Source organism: Nicotiana sylvestris, chromosome 7 (genome assembly GCF_000393655.2).
Source record: "Nicotiana sylvestris chromosome 7, ASM39365v2, whole genome shotgun sequence".
Lineage (NCBI taxonomy): Eukaryota > Viridiplantae > Streptophyta > Magnoliopsida > Solanales > Solanaceae > Nicotiana > Nicotiana sylvestris.
The window spans coordinates 2958422-2977563 of NC_091063.1; the positions used below are offsets into that span (position 1 = coordinate 2958422).

Here is a 19142-nt window from a genome sequence, read left to right on the forward strand (position 1 = left end):
AAACTGAGTCCAAGTCAATGAAGCAGCCTCATCCGGACTGTCTAACTCATAGGTGCGCCACCACTCAAAAGCGGCTCCTCGAAGCTGGAAAGTAGTGAAGGAAACCCCGCTCGATCCTGATATACCCATGGTACGTAGAATGCGGTAACTCTCATCTAGAAATCCCAAAGCATCCTCCGATGCTAGATCGCTGAATACAGGAGGCTTATACTTCTTGAACCTCTCAAGCCTCAGTTGCTCCTCCTTGGAAGTCGCTGCCCTATCCTTGGGCTGAACTGGCACTGCATGCGGTACAGGAATAATCTTAGGGACTTGCTCAACATGCACTCACTGCTCAGGAGTGCGGGCGGCGGGAGTCTTTGCTCCTCCCCCGGCCTGAGATGTGGCTGCAGCAAGGGGAAGCAACCCTGTCTGAGCCAGAGTGGTGTATATGCTCATGAACTGTGCCAAAGTCTCCTAAAGGGCTGGAGTAGTGGTAGTAGTAGGTGTCTCAGGCGCTTGGACTCCGGCTGGAACTACTGGTGGTACCTCGGCGGTAGCTCGCGCAGGTGCTCTAGCTGTACCACTTGCGCGTTTTCGGCCTCTACCCCTGCCCCGGCCTCTGACGGCTGCAGTAGGGGGCGCGGGTGCCTGATCATCTCGGGTAGCACGTGTCCTCACCGTCTGTGAGAGAATAAAAGACAGAAGTTTAGAATTGTGATGTCAAAATATCGCACGACAAGGAAATCAAATGAAGTTGAAATTTTCCTAACAGTTACATAACCTCTCGTAGATAAGTACAGACGTCTCCGTACCGATCAGCGAGACTTTAATAAACTGGCTTGCGATCCATGACTCCTATGAACCTAGAGCTCTGATACCAACTTGTCACAGCCCCGGTTCACCCTCCGTGAACTATCGTGACGGCACGTAGTCTCTACGACTAGGTAAACCTAAATTGCGGAAGAAAACAAAAATTTTGCGGAAAGTAAAACAACTTTAAACAGTAATAAAGTAATAACAGTGTTCAAATGTGCCACTCAGCATACACCATATTCAACTCTCAATACCAAAACATAAATCCAAGATCGGAAACCCACGAATCACAAGCTAAGAAGTACTAGATAGCTCTAACTCCGGAATGTCTAAATAGAATAGGAAAATACATAAGGGCTAAATACTTAAAAGCAGTAATAGAAAAGGACTTCTCGGTATGCTGATGCGGTAGATGTACCTCGAAGTCTCTAGAGCAATCGCCTCCTCAAGGATGGTAGGCCTGAGTAGCGGTACCTGGATCTGCACATGAAAAACATGCGTAAAAGGGGCATGAGTACACCACAATGGTACTCAGTAAGTGTCAAGCCTAACCTCGGTTGGATAGTGACGAGGAAGGTCAGGGCCCTACTGAGGTTAAATAAATAATAAGATGATAGGATAAGATAAATAGTACAATTGAGAACCTACAGTAAGAATCTACACAGGATAATAAGAAGTACAATAAGGGAAACAGATATAAAGGCAAACACTAGGAAGTACCACCCATAACAAGGATGATAGCCGAGGATCTCTTGGTATCCCGAGGATCTCTTGGTATCCTCAATATATGCTAGGGATATCTTGGTATCATCAATATATACTAGGGATATCTCGGTATCCCAAGGATCTCTTGGTATCCTCAATATACGTGCCAGGGATCTCTTGGTATCCCCACCTCAGTTCAGATCATAAATATGTACAAGGGATCTCCCGGAATGCCGTCCCGTAGTCCCAAAGTAAAAACACACAGCAACAACATAAGAATACCCAATTAAGCTAAATGTCATACCAAGTAAACAGTTAATTCTAGCCTAACATGCTTCACCTAACGCAATTAAGGTAGTTTAAGCAAATAGGCAATTAAGTCAACTAAACATGCTTTTCTAAACTAGCAACAGGCTAAATTCGCAAGTAGAATAAAACAGGTAAAAGAACTCAATTGAAATACTTAAGGAAAACCCGAATTTTCAACAATTAGCTCAAGTACACACTCGTCACCTCACGTACAAGGCATTTCAATTATCAAATATGTCATATCCTAAGGGGGGAGGTCCCCCACATAAGGTTAGACAAGCCACTTACCTCGAACCGACTCAAAATCAATCTGAAACCACGCTCTTACCACGAGTACTCGACTCCAAATGGCCCAAATCTATTCAATTCAATTTTATAATATAAATAACACTTCAAGTAACTGATTCTACAATTAAATTCTAAGCTAATACACGAAATTATGTAAAATGACCAAAATGCTCCTCGGGCCCACGTCTCCGAATCGGGTAAAATTTATATTTTCTGGATCCTCACGCTCTCACAAGTTCATTCATACCAAAATTATCCAAATCTAAGGTCAAATTCCCAATCAAAAGTCAAATTCTAGGTCTAAGAACTTTCTTCCAACTTTTCCCCAATTTTCATCTCCAATCCGAAATTAAATGATGAAACTAACTATAGATTGATGGAATATAACTAGAAAGGGTTAAAGAATCGCTACCCAATGATCTCCTCTTCAATTTCCTCTCAAAATCTCCCTCTCCCGAGCTCCAAATCGAATTTCCAACTTTTGAAACTAAACGCTCGAAATTTCATATTGTTGCACAGCTGTTTCCGCATTTGCGGTCCCGCTTCTGCGAAGAATTGACCGCATCTGCAAAAATCACTAACGTCCCAAAAATCCGCTCCTGCGATACATTTTCCACACCTGCAGCATCGCAGGTGTGGTATCCTTCTCGCACTTGCGCCTGCTGCTGAACTTCCCCAATTCCGCTTCTACAGTTGAAATGTCGCTTCTGCAGCTCCGCACCTGCTGGACCCAAACTGCAGGTGCATTTATAACAGATACTAGCAATGCAAAAATATTCCTATGTCCAAATTCAACTTCCGTTAAGCACCCAAAACTCACCCGAGGCCCCCGGGACCTCAACCAAACATGCCAACCAATCCTAAAACATCATTCAAACTTGTTCCAACCTTTGGAACGCTCAAAATAACACCAAAACACCAATTTCTCGGATTCAAGCCTAAGAACTACAAAACTCTAGAAATACGTTTTCGATCAAAATGTCTATCAAACCTCGTCCGCAAAATCTCACTATCGGACCGAAAACTCCAAAAATTCAACTTTCGGCATTTCTAGCCTAAATTAGCTACGGACCTCCAAAACACAATTCGATCATGCCCCTAAGCCCGAAATTACCCAACAGAGCTAACGGAACCATCGAATTTCCATTTCGAGGTCATCTTCACACTGTTCTGACTATGGTCAACTTTCCAACACGTAAGCTCTCATTTAGGGACTAAGTATCCCAAAACTCTCTGAAACTCGACACCGAACATCCCAGCAAATTAGAATAGCAGAATTAAACTTGGGGAAAGCAGTTAATAGGGGATCGGGGCATTAATTCTTAAGATGACCGGTCGGGTCGTCATAGAGGTAGTGAGTATTGTTCCTTAGGTTATTTTTTATGGTCTGGTAAAATTTTAGGCTATCTGGTTCCATGGCCCGGGCCTATGCAAGGTGTGGGCTATAGCATACAAAAATTTTGGAATAGGGCGGATTACTAGTTTTATGGCCCTAAAATGCCCAAAAATAAGCAACGTTCAAGGAGAGACGGTGACTATTGTACCTTAGGTTTTTTGATGGTCCGGAAAATTTTAGGCGACCCAAGTTCGTGGCACGGGCCCATGTAGAAGACAACGAAAATTTGGAAATCGAGCGAAATTCTAGTTTTATGGAGCAAAAATGCCAAAAAACGAGTAATGGTCATTTCGATGCGGCGATTATTTCTCCTTAGGTCATTTTTTATGGTCTTGAAAAATTTTAGGCTATCCAAATCCGGTTGTCCGAGCTCGTGCAGAAGGCGTGAGCTATAGCATACGTAAATTGGAGAATCGAGCGGAATTCTAGTTTTATGGCTCTAAAACGCCAAAAAGAAAAGAGTAACAATCATGGTGAGGCATTGATTATTGTTCCTTAGGTCGTTTTTTATGGTACGGCAAAATTTTAGGCAATTCGGGTCTAGTGGCCCGGGACCATGCAGAAGGCGTGGGTTAGCACGTGAAAAACTAGGAATCGCGCGGAATTCCACTATTATGGTCCAAAATGCAAAAACAAAAAACGAGTAACACTCATGGAAAAGTGGTGACTATTGTTCCTTAGGTCATTTTTTATGGTCAGAAAAAATATTAGGCGATCCAGGTCAAGTGGCTTAGGCCCATGCAGAAGGCAAGTGCTATAACACACGAAAATTTGGGAATAAGGCAGAATTCTAGTTTTATGGCCCTAAAATGCCAAAAAAAGGAGTTACGGTCATGGCGAGACAGTGACTATTGTTCCTTAAGTCTTTTTTGATTGTCCAACAAAATTTTAGGTGATCCGAATCTGGTGGCCCGGGCCCATGCAGAAGAGTGGGCTATAGCCCATGAAAAATCTGGGAATCGGGCGGAATTCCAGTTTTATTGCCCTAAAACGCCAAAAAAATGAGTAACGGTCATGGCGAAGCGGTGAATATTATTTCTTAGGTCGTTTCTAATGGTCCGATAAAATTTTAGGTAATCCATATCCGGTGGTCCGGCCCATGTAGAAGGCGTGGGTATAGCACATGAAAATCTAGTAATCGAACGGAATTCCAATTTTATGGCCTAAAAAAGCCAATAAACGAGTAACGGTAAAAGAGAGGTGATGATTATTGTTCCATAAGATATTTTTTATGGTCCGACAAAATTTTGTGCTATCTGGGTCAGATGGTCGGGGGCCATGCCGAAGGCGTGGCACACGAAAATAAGAGAATCGGGTGGAATTCTAGTTTTATGGCCCTAAAATGCCAAAAAAAAAGACTAGCGGTCATGTCGAAGTGGTGACTATTATTCTTTAGGTTGTTTATGATAGTCCGCTAATATTTTAGGTGATTTGGGTCCTGTGGTCTGGGCCCATATAAAAGGTGTGGGCTATAGCAAACAAAAATTTTGGAACCCTAAAACGTCGAAAAATGAGTAACGGTCATGGCGAGGCGGTAACAATTATTTTTTAGGTTATTTTTGTAGTCCAGCAAAAATTTTAGGCGGTCCGGGTCCGTGGTCGGGGCCATGCAGAAGACGTGGACTGTAGGACACAAAAATCTAGGAATCAGGCGTCATTCCAATTTTATGGCCCTAAAATGCTAAAACCGAGTAACAGTCATGGCGAGGCAGTGACTATTGTTCCTTAGGTTATTTTTTATGGTCCGACAAAATTTTTGGCGATCAGGAACGGTTGCCCGAGCCCATTAAAAAGGTGTGGGCTATAGCACAGGAAAATATGGGAATAGGGCAGAATTTTAGTTTTATGTCCCTAATACACTATAAAATGAGTAACGGTCATGGCGATGCGGTGACTATTGTTCCTTAGGTCATCTTATGGTCCGGCTAAATTTTAGGCAATACAGGTCCAGTGGCCCGGACCCATATAAAAGGCATGGGCTATAGCATACGAAAATCTGAGAATCAGGCGAAATTCTAGTTTTATGGCCCTAAAATGCCAAAAATAAGGAACGGTCATGGCAAGGCGGTGACTTTCCTTAGGTTGTTTTTGATGGTCCGACAAAATTTTAGGCGATTCAGGTTCGATGGCTTAGGACATGCAGAAGGAATGGGTTATAACACACTCTAATTTGGGAATCGGGCATAATTCCAGTTCAATGGCCTTAAAATGCCAGAAAATGGGGAATGATCTTGGTGAGACGGTGAATAATGTTCTGTAGGTGCAAGGACATGAGGACCCCCCAAAAAACATAAGCTCTTGGACAAATGGACTAAGCTACACCCTCTTGTCTTTGGAGGTGAGCGACATGAGGACCCCCCGGGACTTCATTGATAGGTGCAGGGACAGACTGCACAATATGAGGATACTAGAGTCGCATGGGGTAGATTTTACTACTTTTTAGTTGGAGGGCAAGGCCCGCAGATGGTGGCAGTCTTATCTTCTCGGCAGACCAGTGGGTTTTGCTCCCATAACTTGGGACCGGTTTACACAACTTTTTTTGGATAGGTATATTCCACCCTCTTAGAGGGAAGAGTTGCGGTGTCATTTTGAGCAGCTCGAGCAGGGTCATATGTCCGTGACCAATTATGAGGCGAGATTTTCTGAGTTGTCTCGCCATGTACTTATGATACTTCCAATGGATGTAGAGAGAGTGCGGAGATTTTTTGCGGGGTTGCACCTCGGTATTCGGGCTAGTACGGCCCGGGAGGTTGAGATGGGTATTAATTATTAGCTGGTAGTGGAGATTGCTCGGAGGATTGAGGACTACCGTTAGAGGGGTAGATAGCAGATGCAGCAGGACAAGAGGACCCGATTCTCTGGAGAGTTTAAAGGTACCCCGGCTAGGGGCAGAGGTCAGTTTGGGAGGTTTCAGCCTAGCAAGCCCTCATATCCAGCACCACCACCCCCTCGGGGTGCTCCAGCGCGACCTTATTTCAGTGTTATGCTAGAGAGTTTTTATCACCCACCAGTTCATTAGGGTTCTTTCGGTGCCTATTTCAGTGTCATTCCAGAGAGTTCATACCGTCCACCAGCCATTCAGGGTCCTTCTAGTGGGTATTCAATCCATCAGGATCAGACTTCGAGGAAGCAGTCTATGGTATCGAGAGGTTTTTACGAGTGTGGAGATCCGGGTCACATGAAGAAAACATGTCCCAAACTTTGGGGCAAGGTAGTACAACAGGGTCATTAGCCCATGATTGCAGCACAAGCCGCCCGGTCGCCCAGAGGTAGGGGACAGGCTGGTAAGGGTCGTCCTAGAGGTGGAGGCCAGGCAGGGGGAGGTCAGCCAGCTATTGTTCAGTCAGGTGATGGCTAGCCAGCCGGCGCTCCAGCTAGATTCTATGCTTTTGCGGCCAGACCAGATGTAATGGCCTCAGATGCCATGATCACACGTATTATTTCTATCTGCGGTAGGGATGCTTCGGTGTTATTTGATCTAGGATCTACCTATTCATATGTATCATCTCTATTTGCTCATTTCCTATATATTCCTCATGAGTTCTTGGGTACTCCTATTTATGTGTCCATTCTTGTGGGCGATTTTGTGGTTGTGGATCGAATCTATCGGTCGTGTGTGGTCACATTCTGTGGCTATGAGACTACAGACCTTCTGTTACTTGATATGATCAACTTTGAGGTCATCCAGAGCATGGACTGGTTATCCCCATATCATATCATCCTTGATTGTCATGCCAAGACTGTTACCTTGGTAATGCTAGAGTTACCGAGATGGGAGTGGAAGGGTTCCTCCGTTAATGCAGCGAGTTGGGTTATCGCTTTTCTAAAGGCTCGACATATGGTCGAGAAGGGTTGTTTGGCTTATCTAGCTTATGTTCAGGACACCACCGTAGAGTCTTCGATGATTGATTCAGTGCCAGTAGTCCGGGAGTTCGCTGGTGTGTTTCCTTTTGACCTTCCAAGCATGCCACCAGATTGTGACATTGATTGCTGCATTGATTTGGCTCCAGGTACCCAACCTATATCTATCCCATCATACTGTATGGCTCTGAAAGAGTTGAAGGAGTTGAAGGAGCAGCTTGAGGAGTTGTTAGCAAAGGGTTTTGTCAGACTAAGTGTATCACCTTGGGGGCACCAGTGTTATTTGTGAAGAAGAAAGATGGGACTATGCAGATGTGCATTGATTACTGCCAATTGAACAAAGTTACCATCAAGAACAAGTATCTGTTGTCGCGCATTGATGATTTATTTGACCAGTTGTAGGGTGCTAGGGTTATAAGATCGACTTGAGATCGGGGTACCATTAGTTGAAGATTTGGGACTCAGATGTTCTGAAGACTGCCTTTCGTACTAGATATGGCCATTATGAGTTTCTAGTGATGTCCTTCGGCTTGACTAATGCACCAGCGGCATTTATGGATGTGATGAACCGGGTGTTTAGGACTTATATTGATTCCTTTGTTATTATCTTTATTAATGACATCTTGATTTACTCATGTAGCCTGGGGGAGCATGAGCAGCATTTGAGAGTGGTGCTACAGACATTGCGAGAACAGAAGCTATATGCTAAGTTCTCCAAGTGTGAGTTTTGGCTAGAGACTGTGGCATTCTTGGGGCATATTGTATCAGGGGAGGGTATTAAGGTGGATTCCAAAAAGATTGAGGCAGTTCAGATTTGGCCACGTCCGACTTCGGTGACTGAGATAAGGGGTTTCTTGGGGTTAGCAGGATATTATCGCCGGTTTGTACAGGGCTTTTCATCCCTTGCGGATCCTTTGACTAGATTGACCCAAAAGGGTGCTCCGTTTTGTTGGTCCAATGATTGTGAGGCGAGCTTTTAGAAGCTCAAGACAGCTTTGACTACAGCACCAGTTCTAGTGTTGCCTTCCGGTTCGGGATGTATACAGTGTATTGTGATGCTTCACGCATTGGCTTGGGTTGTATATTGATGTAGGAGGGGCGAGTTATTGCATATGCTTCGTGTCAGCTGAAAATTCATTAGAAGAATTACCATGTGCACGATTTAGAGTTAGCCGCGATTGTTCATGCTCTTAATATCTAGAGGCATTACCTGTATGGGGTGTCATGTGAGGTTTACACTGATCATCACAGCTTACAGCATTTGTTCAAGCAAAGGGATTTTAATTTGAGGCAGCGTAGATGGCTTGAGTTACTGAAGGATTATGACATCACCAATCTTTATCATCCGGGCAAGGAAATGTGTTCGCAGATGCCTTAAGCAAAAAGGCAGAGAGTATGGGTAGCTTGGCATTCATTTTAGCAGAGGAGAGGCCACTAGCTTTGGACATTCATTCCTTGGCTAACAGACTTGTAAGGTTGTATATTTCAGAGTCCAGCTGAGTTCTTGTATGTGTCATTGCCCAGTCTTCACTATTGGGGTAGATCAAGGCTCGGCAGTTTGATGATCCGCACTTGGCAGTTCTTAGAGAGACGGTATTATAGGGCAGTACCAAGGAGGTTTCTATTGGCGAGGATGGTGTTCTGCGACTCCAGGGTCTTCTATGTGTTCCTAACGTCGATTGCTTGAGAGAGAGGATTCTAGATGAGGTACAGAGTTCTCGGTATTCTATTGATCCAGGTACTACGAAGATGTATCATGACCTGAGACAACATTATTGGTGGCAGCGGATGAAGAAAGACATAGTTGAGTATGTGGCTAGGTGCTTAAATTGCCAGCAGGTTAAGTATGAGCACCAGAGGCCAGGTGGCCTACTCCAGCAAATGACTATATTAGAGTAGAAATGGGAACGCATTACCATGGACTTTGTAGTGGGGTTGTCGCGGACCTTGCGGAAGTTTGATGCAGTTTGGATCATTGTCGACAGGTTGACCAAGTCGGCACACTTCATTCCGATTGTGACTACATATACTTCAGAGAAGTTGTCCCGGATTTATATTCAGGAGATAGTTTAGTTTCATGGTGTGCCTGTTTCCATCATATCAAATAGAGGCCCTCAGTTCACTTCATATTTCTAGAGAGCCATACAAAGTGAGTTGGGGACCCGTGTAAAGCTCAGCACAGCATTTCATCCACAGACCGACGGGCAGTTGGAGCGGACAGTTCAGATACTGGAGGACATGCTTAGAGCATGTGTGATTGACTTTAGAGGGCAGTGGGATCATTTCTTGCCTTTGGCCAAGTTTGCTTACAACAACAGCAATCAGTCCAGCATTGAGATGGCTCCATTTGAGGCTTTATATGGTCGGCAATATCGTTCTCTAATCGGATAGTCTGAGCTCGGCGAGGCTAAGTTATATGGTACTGATTTGGTAAAGGATGCCTTGGAAAAGGTAAAGTTGATCTAGGAATGACTTCGCACAGCACAGTCTAGACAGAAGAGTTAATGTGAATTATAAAGCATGTGATGTATCATTTATGGTCGGCGAGAAGGTTCTCTAGAAAGTCTCGCCGATTAAGGGTATCATGAGATTCGGAAAGAATGGCAAGTTGAGCCCAAGTTTATAGGCGCATTTGAGGTGTTGAGGTGAGTTTGGGAGGTTGCTTATGAGCTTGCTTTACCTCCCAGCATATCAGGGGTTCATCCAGTTTTTCACGTGTCTATGCTTAGGAGATACCACGTCGACTTGTCACATGTGTTAGACTTCAGCACTATTCAGCTAGATGAGAGCTTGGGTTATAAGGAAAAGCTAGTTGCTATTGTTCCTAGAAAGGATCGCCAGCTGAGGTCCAAGAGGATTTCTGTGGTACATGTTCAGTGGAGGTGCTAACTAGTCGAGAAGGTGACCTAGGAGTCCGAGGAGTACATGCGGAGCAGATATCCACATTTATTCATCACTACAGGTATGAATCTAAACTCGTTCGAGGACGAATGTTTATTTAAGAGGTAGAGAATGTAATGACCTGACCGGTCATTTTTCTTTCCAGAATCCTGTTTCCCTAAATAATACTTTCTGTACTTGCTTTTACTGATATATGACTTGCGGGGATGGTTAGTTTGGAATTTGAAAGAGCTTGGGTTGAAATTAGAACACTTGGTTCCTTAAGGTTGGCTTAAAAGGCCAAGTTTGACTTCGGTCAACAATTTGAGTAAACGGACTTAGAATTGGGATTTGACAGTTCCAATAGGTTCGTACGATGATTTCGGACTTGGGCGTATGTTCGGATCGAGTTTTGGATGATCCTGGAGCGTTTTGGCGCCTAATAGTGAAAATTGGTTGTTGAAGGTTTTGAAAGTTCTTTAAATTTGGTTTGGAGCGGGTTTTGGTGATATTGAGGTCCAAACGGAATTTCGAGATCAGGAATAGTTCCCTAATGTCTTTTAAGACTTGCACGCAAAATTTGGAGTCATTCCGAGTAGCATAAGTACGTTTCAGTGCATTGGAAGTAAATTGAAGAACTTCGAGTTTCTAAAGTTTGATTCAATTGGTTTTAGGGTGTGATTCTTAGTTTCAATGTTGCTTTGGGAGTTTTGAGAGTTCGAGCGAGTCTGTTTTATGATTCCAAATTGTTGGTACGTTCGGGCAGGGCCCCGGGGGCTACGAGTGCCAATCTGACGACGCTCGGACCAAGTTGAGAATTTGAAACCACAGTTGAGTGCACCAGACCTGTCATAACCGCACCTGCGGTTGGTTAGCCGCAAGTGCGAGCTCGCAGGTGCGGGCTAAGTCTCGTAGATGCGGCCAAGGAAGGGCAGCCCAAATTCCGCAGGTGCGGCCCCTCCTCCGCAGAAGTGGCCCCAGCCGGCCCAGGAATTTCCTCAGAAGCGGACTCCTGTCCACAGATGCGACCCTTTGACCGCAGGTGCGGGAAAGCTGGAGGCAGTGAGTTTCATTTAATACAAAACTTAGACCAATTTTTACACATTTCACTCACTCCTTGGGCTATTTTGGAGCTTCTTGAGAGAGATTTTCACCTAGCTTTTGGAGGTAAGTAATTTCTACCTAATGTGAGTTAAATACATAGTTTGTGGGTAGATTATAACATGTAAGTTGGTGGAAATTATGGGTTTAGATAAAAACCTAGAGTTTTGATAAAAATGAGATTCTACCACGAAAATAATTATGAAACTTAGTGAAAATCATATATTATGTTCCTAAGGTTATGGGTTACAACTTTCTTCAAAAAAAATCGGAATCCGGGCATGTGGGCCCGGGGTGAATTTTACGAATCTTGCATTTAGAGTTGGAAAATTACTTTAATAGTTAGAATATGAACTCTTGAGCATATATTGATTAGTTTTTACACTATTTGAATAGTTTTGGATCATTCGGCTCCGATTTGAGGGTTTGAGCACATTCTTGAGTTTGGAAGTAGGCCTTGGGACGAGGTAAGTCTCTTTTCTCACCTTGTAAGAGGAAAATTTCCCCATTGGTGAACTTAATTAATATGTGATTATTTGTGGGGGCTACGTACGCACGAAGTGATGAGAGTCCGTACGTCGCTACTATTCCTATTATGTCTGGGTAGTTTTAGGTTTACACCATGCTTTGTAGACATTGTTATTTGATTACACGTGCTAATTGTAACAAATGGAATTAAGTTGAGGATTTCTAAGGATTTAAAAGACTTCAAGTTGAATTGTCTTTATTTTTAAAAGAATCAAGAAAGGGTTATGATTTAAATGATAAAATTATATATGACCACATCGCACGTATGATCCACGAATAGGGTAATTCCTTAAATTTATATTTGATCGCGTCGAATGTATGATTCGCAAGCAGGGTGAATAGATGCATCTATGGTTTGCGCTGTTCGACCCTTAGCAATGTACAATTTACATTTATGTTTGATCGGGCTGAACGTCCTCGGTGGAATTTGTGTGTGATAATAGAACTGGCAGTCCTTTTTATAACTTGTATAAATTCATCGTTGAGAGATCATTTATTGTAATTAAAGGAAGTGTTTTGGGTTTTAAATATGATGAAAGAATTGTTCAGTTATTTCTTGTTCTGAGTTTTATTGTTAACTCTACTTATCATGCTTAATTAGAATCTTATGTTATTATATTGTTGGTCTTAGTAAGTGTTGGAGTCGACCCCTCTTCACTACTTTTTCGAGGTAAGACTAGATACTTACTGGGTACATATTTTATGTACTCACGCTACACTTCTATACTTGATTGTACAGGATTTGAAGCAGGTGCATCTTGTCACCAGCCCGGCGCGTAGATTTGATTCCCCAGCTCAAGACTTTCCGGTGAGTTGCACTTTTGAGCCGTTCTACAGCAGCTGGAGCCGCTCTTATGCTTTATTTTCTATCTATTTCCTTTCAGACAGTAGGCTAGAATTCTTTTGTATATTCTACTAGATTTCCCACATACTTGTGACATCAGGTCTTGGCACACACACTAGTAGACTTATGACTTTGGTTTTGCTTACATGACTTCGATTTGTATTCGTTGCTTCCACTTATTTATGTTACAATTGCAAACTTCTAGATCTTTTAACAAACAAGGAAAAATCACTACTTACTAATTTATTTAAAAATGGGAAATCACTAGTTTGATCAGTGTTGGCTTGCCTAACAACGGTGTTGGGCGCCATCACGGCCTATAATGGAATTGGGTCGTGACACACAATTTTGAATTCCTAAACAAATAACCATCATCCATATGGAATCCCTCAAACACACCCAACTTACACTCCTTGTACTTACTACTAAAATCTGGGTCACTATCATATAAATTTTTAATATGCTCGAGCCCTATCAAATTAGCAGTCAATACCTTGATCAGAACATATCGGGTAGAAAGTGCATCAGACACAACATTATCATTGCTTTGCTCATAGTAGATAACATATGAAAAGGTCTCTATAAACTCTACCCACTTATCAAGTCTTCTGTTTAAATTAGACTGACTCTTTAGAAATCTAAGACTCTCATGGTTAATCCTAATCACAAATTCCTTAGGCCACAAATAATGCTGCCAATTAGATAAAGCTCTCATAAAGGCATTCAACTCTTTATCATAGGTAGAATAATTTAAGGTTGCTCCACTCAATGTTTCATTAAAGTAAGCTATAGGTTTTTGGTCTTGCATAAAAACTGCACCTATTAGGTTTTTGGTCTTGCATAAGAACTGCACCTATACATACCCCATAAGCATCACACTCAACCTCAAAAGTTTTACTAAAATCGGGTAGTTGTAGCAAAGGGGATGAACTAAGAATCTTCTTCAATAATCACTACAGTCAAAGGAGCAGCTATGGTACTAGAACCCTTAACAAATCTCCTATAAAAACTAGCGAGACCATGAAAACTCCTAACCTCTGACACACTCTTCGGAAACGGGCCACTCTCTAATGACTTTTACTTTCGTCTCATCAACGTCTATGCCCTTTTCACTCACAACAATCCCCAAGAAAATTACCCTATCAAGACAAAAATCACACTTCTTAGGATTTGCAATGAGTTTCTCTTTATTAAGTACATCAAGCACACTTTTAACATGTAAAAGATGATCATCCAAAGAATGACTTTAAATAAGTATATCATCAAAATAGACAACAACAAATTTACCTCCAAATAGCTTTAAAACATGATCCATCAAGTGCATAAATGTACTAGGTGCATTAGTTAATCCAAAAGACATAACTAACCATTGATACAAACCATTTTTAGTTTTAAAAGTTAATTTCCATTCATCACCAAGATTCATCCTAAACTGATGATATCTACTTCGCAAATCAATTTTTGAAAATACCTTTGCACCATGAAACTCATCCAACATATCTCCCAATCTAGGAATAGGATAGCGATACTTTACTGTGATTTTGTTGATAGCTCTACAGTCAACAAACATACGCCAATACACATCCTTCTTTGGTACCAAAATTTCTAGTACAACACAAGGACTCATGCTCTCCCTCGCGAACCTCTTATTTAGCAACTCCTCTACTTTCCTTTGAAGTTTCTTAGCCTCCTCTGGGTTGATTTTATAAGCCGGTTTATTAGGAATCTGAGATCCTGGTACAAAGTCAATCTGGTGTTCAATCCCCCCAAGTGGTGGCAATCCTTTAGGTAGCTCCCCCGGAAAGACATTATTATATTCCTGCAATAAAAGATAAAATCACTAGACAAAGTGTTAGAGAGTTCGTTAGTATTCAAATAAGCTCCTTTATACACACATAGTAAAAGTGGTATTCCTTCACTAAGGGTTTTTTCACAATCTTTGGCTTTTACAAAAAGGTTCTCTTCCTTTTGCCTATTTCCTCTCACCATCACTCGGTTTCTTTTCACTCTTCCTCTTTCGGCTACCCTCTGATTTTTTTGCTTCCTCACTTTCCTTAATCTCAACAAGTGAAATTTTATCTCTATACTCATTCTCTCTTTTTTCTTCTCTCACCTTCTCCCCACCCAATTGTTTAACTCTTCATACACTTGAAGTGGAGTCAAGAGCTTCAAGAGATACTTTTTACCCTTCAGCTCAAGAGTATAGTTATTACTCCTCCCTTCATGTAGAGAATTACTATAATATTGTCATGGTCTCCCAAGTAATAGATGACAAGCCTGCATAGGTACAACATCACATAAAATTTCATCCATATACTTCCCAATTTTGAAGCAAAGAAAAACCTGCTCTTTCACTTTTAATTCCTTACTATCATTCAACTATTGAAGTTTGTAGAGACGAGGATGCCTCATGATCCTAAGACCCAACTGCTCGACAAGAGACACACTAGCTATATTAGTGCAATTTCTACTATCCACAATCACGGAACAAATTCTTCCACCAATGTTACATCTAGCATGGAATAAATTTTTCCTTTGATTAGAATCACCCTCTTTCGCTTGAACCCTCATTAACTTCCTAACAACTAATTGTGTGTTCATGGGCTCTTCTACCTCACCACTAATGATACCATCTATGGATCCCTCTCTATTAGATTCTTCCACACCATCATCAGATTCGTATTCTCCATTCTCCTTAATCAAAATAGCTCATCGATTAGGACATTCATATTGTATATGTCCTCTCCCCTGACATTTATAACAAATAATAGAACTCGAATTTCTATAAGGTTTAGGTTGAGTAGAGTTCCCTCCCTCTTTAAAATCTACCTTATTTGTACTCTTTTCAGCTGATTGAGATGGCTTGACTTCAGTTTCTACCTCTTTACTCTTTCTTGAAAAAGATCTCCAATTAGTTTTATCTCTGTTCCAACTAGCAGAGGACGACTTATTTTGATCTTTAAGTATCCTATCTACCTTAGTAGCCAAGTGCAACATCTCTACTACAGAATGACAATCCCTAGAAAGATCAATCTAATTAGCAATGTCCTTATTCAACCTAGTGTGGAATCGAGTCATAATGATTTTCTCAGCCTCATCTAGGTTGGCATTTATTCTAAGCACCTCCATGTTATTGTAATACTCTTCAACACTTTTGTAGCCTTGTACCAAGCTGTGCAACTTCTTAATGATCTCTCTATGGTAATGTGAAGGTACAAATCTACCCCGCATTGCTCTTTTAAGTCTTCCCAAGTCTCAATTGGTATGTCACCAAGCCTTCTACTGTCAAGCTCAGTTCTTTCAATCCATGCAGAGGCATATCCCTCGAATTCAGTTACCGCCATTTGAACTCTTTTCTCCTCAGAGTAGTTATGAACTCTATAAATCCTTTGCACCTTTGCTTCTCACTCCAAGTATGCATCCACATCTGTTGTTCCTTCAAAGGAATGAATCTTCGTCTTAATGCTACCCAAGTTTTTATCAACTCTTTCATCTCGGTTGTGTTGATTCCATTATCGCGTCCCAAATCCTCTACCATGCCTAGCTCCTCTCCTACACCATCTCAAGCCTTGATGACTATAATTAATATGGTCATCAAAATTTTTATCTTCAAATTCTTCATTTTGAGGTGGACCTTTATGTACTGGGGGTGTTGGAGCTACTGGTAGTGTCTGATTAGCCCTCTGCAAGTTTTCTACCTACAAAGTCAGATGTTGTATTTGTTGCATCATAGTTGCAACGTCTCATTAGTTTCTTCAGCATGAGCTGGTGCTTTAGTGCCAGTGGTACTATCCTCAATGCCAGACATTCTCTCACAATTATGAATTCTCACGTTTTACTCGTATATATCCTCTGTCTCACTCCTTGGAAATCCTCAAAGTTCGAGCTCAACTCACAAATCACTTATCTAAGAATGAGTCTTCTTGAATGTAATTTAAGAGTGGAGTTTATGTAATCAAGAACAGGCTTTTAATACTAAGGACGGGAACTAAGAAATTTCTACGAAAATAACGAGAAAGCACGAACGAATTGGCACAAAAGAAATAGTTAATTTCAAATATTAAGAATGATTTAATATGAACTAGAACTAGTTCGTTCTTAACAAGAATCCCCAATAAATCTTTCTTACCCAAAATTAATCTTTCCCTAACAATCAACAAGAACACTTCAACAATAAAAAAAATTAAATTTTTTTTTGAAACTCAAGAACAATTTATTTTTATTTTTTTGCTTTTGTTTTTGTTTTTGTAAGAAACTCGACTAGGGTTTAGTTGGAAATAAAACTATACTTTTCTTTACTCATTCGAATCTTGATTTCAAGACTGGAATGGGTTTGTTATAACAATACCCGAGTCTTCGCTCTGATACCAACTGATACGATCCGAGATAATAAAACATTGGAATATGAAAATAATAATAACAATAATTGAAGCAAAACTGATGATAGGTGTGATTAAGATAATCAAAAGTAGTCTGAATAATAAAATTTAGAAGAAAATCTAGAACCCTAAGTAAACGTCTCAAGCAACAATCGAAAAACTATCTGATCGCCTCCCATGAACGACAAATTAGAACCCTAGAGATAAAGAAAAGAGAAGAAGATTAGATTACCCTCAAGAACCCAAATCTTGAAAATAGGTAATCCAAAGTCGAACTCGAACCAAGAGGTTCCAATTCTCTCTCAAGTAGGGGTGGGCATTCGGTACTTCGGTACGGTATTTAAGGACTTCGGTTCGGTATTTCGTTATTCGGTTTATCAATTGTATAAAATACCGTACCAAAGTAGTTGGGTACGGTTCGGTATTCCTTATTTTGGTTCGATACGATTTCGGTTTGATATATTAATGGAATAGATGATATAAATGGAGTGGACAGTGGACTGGACACGATGTGCTAAGCTAGCTGCTAGACAATACGTGAAGAAGCATCATTTGAATAAGCTAGCACCCTGCTAAAGTTTACAAAGCAACTTTAGCAGAATTCAAGTATACCAAGCAACTAGCCAACTAACGAGGCTAACAACAACAAGCATCAGCAGAATTAAAGTACATTAAACAATAAACATAGAAACCAGCATCAGAAAGTACATTAAACAATAAACACAATTGTCCATTCAAGCACTTCTTTAAACGAGCAGCAGAATGCAACACATCAACAACATCTGTCATCTAACAAGCATCAGCAGAAATCAGAATTAAACAATAATCAGATGCAACAAAAACAGAGATGGCATACACCTACTATTGAGGTCGTGAAGTCGCTATTGCCCTCTACTATTGTAGTTGTGAATCAGTAGCAGCCAAGCAATGTTGCAGTCTTTTAGAAAATAGAAAAGGGAAAGAGGGTAAGGAGAAGAAGCTACTACCCATAAGTCTTCTGTCTCTTATCCTAAAGAGGCCGCTAGGAGCGCTAAGGGATTGGGGAATTAGGGGGCTTGGGGTGTTGGCTTAGGCGTATTAGGCTAGAAAATAGAAATAGAGTTGAGCTTGGACATAAATATTTCGGTATACCGAAATACCAAAATATCAAAAACTCAATACCATATATCGTACCAAAATATCGTAATTTCTGCACCGAAGTATACCGAAATACCAAAAAAATCGATACTGAAATACCAAATTAATTCGGTTCGGTTCGAAATTCGATTTTCGGATTTTATGCCTACCCCTACTCTCAAGAGTTTTCTAATGTCAAAATATGCTATGTTCCTAATAAAATAACCCTAGGCTGTTATAAATACCCAATGGGTAAAATAGGAAAAGATTCAAAGTTAATGTCCTAAAAAAAACTCGTCAGGCCAAACTATAGCCTCAAACGTAACCCCAACCGTGACGGATTTCATAAGCTTATTTTCTTCAACTCTTCTGGCCCCTCTTGAAACCGTGTCACATGGTTGGTGAAACCGTGTCACACTGTTTGACTTGGGGTCTTGATTCTTCAATTCTCAAGAATCCAAACATAGTATCCTTTGCATGAATCCTCCAAGTGACTCTCCAAACACCTTCTAGTCAATTGTTGAAGACCATGCAACTCCTCCGCGTGCATCCCTCGGGCGTTCTTGGACTTGGAGCGAGTCAAAGGTCCACTAGATAATTCGGGGTCATCTTCAATATTCTCCGCTTTTCCCGGGCTATCTAGGATCGAATCATGTTTTAGGACCATAAAATAGGAATACAGAATGATTTCCTATTTTTCGTGTGCTAATGTCTACGTCATCTTCATGAATTCGGGCGACGGGCTCCGAATCGCCTAACTTTTATGAGCCCATCATAAATGACCTAATAAATAATGACCTAAAACAGGAACTCATGACGATTTCCAACTTTTCGTGTACTAATGTCCACACGATCTTCATGAATTCGGGCAATGGGCTTCGAATCACCTAAAATTTTGTGTGCCCATCAGAAATGACCTAATGAACAATAGTCATCGATT

The 19142-nt window shown here is 41.3% G+C and overlaps 1 protein-coding gene across 1 annotated transcript; it reads left to right on the forward strand.

Moving 5' to 3' along the window:
- Window positions 1-6902: 6902 nt before the first annotated feature.
- On the forward strand, window positions 6903-7643 carry LOC138872677 (uncharacterized). Its single transcript, XM_070151087.1, has one exon. It carries the CDS (start codon window positions 6903-6905, stop codon window positions 7641-7643), a length of 741 nt encoding a protein of 246 aa, XP_070007188.1.
- Window positions 7644-19142: the final 11499 nt, after the last annotated feature.

Excerpts from the sequence above, each read along its gene's own strand:
- LOC138872677 (XM_070151087.1), top strand. The coding sequence starts at position 6,903 with ATGGCCTCAGATGCCATGATCACACGTATTATTTCTATCTGCGGTAGG.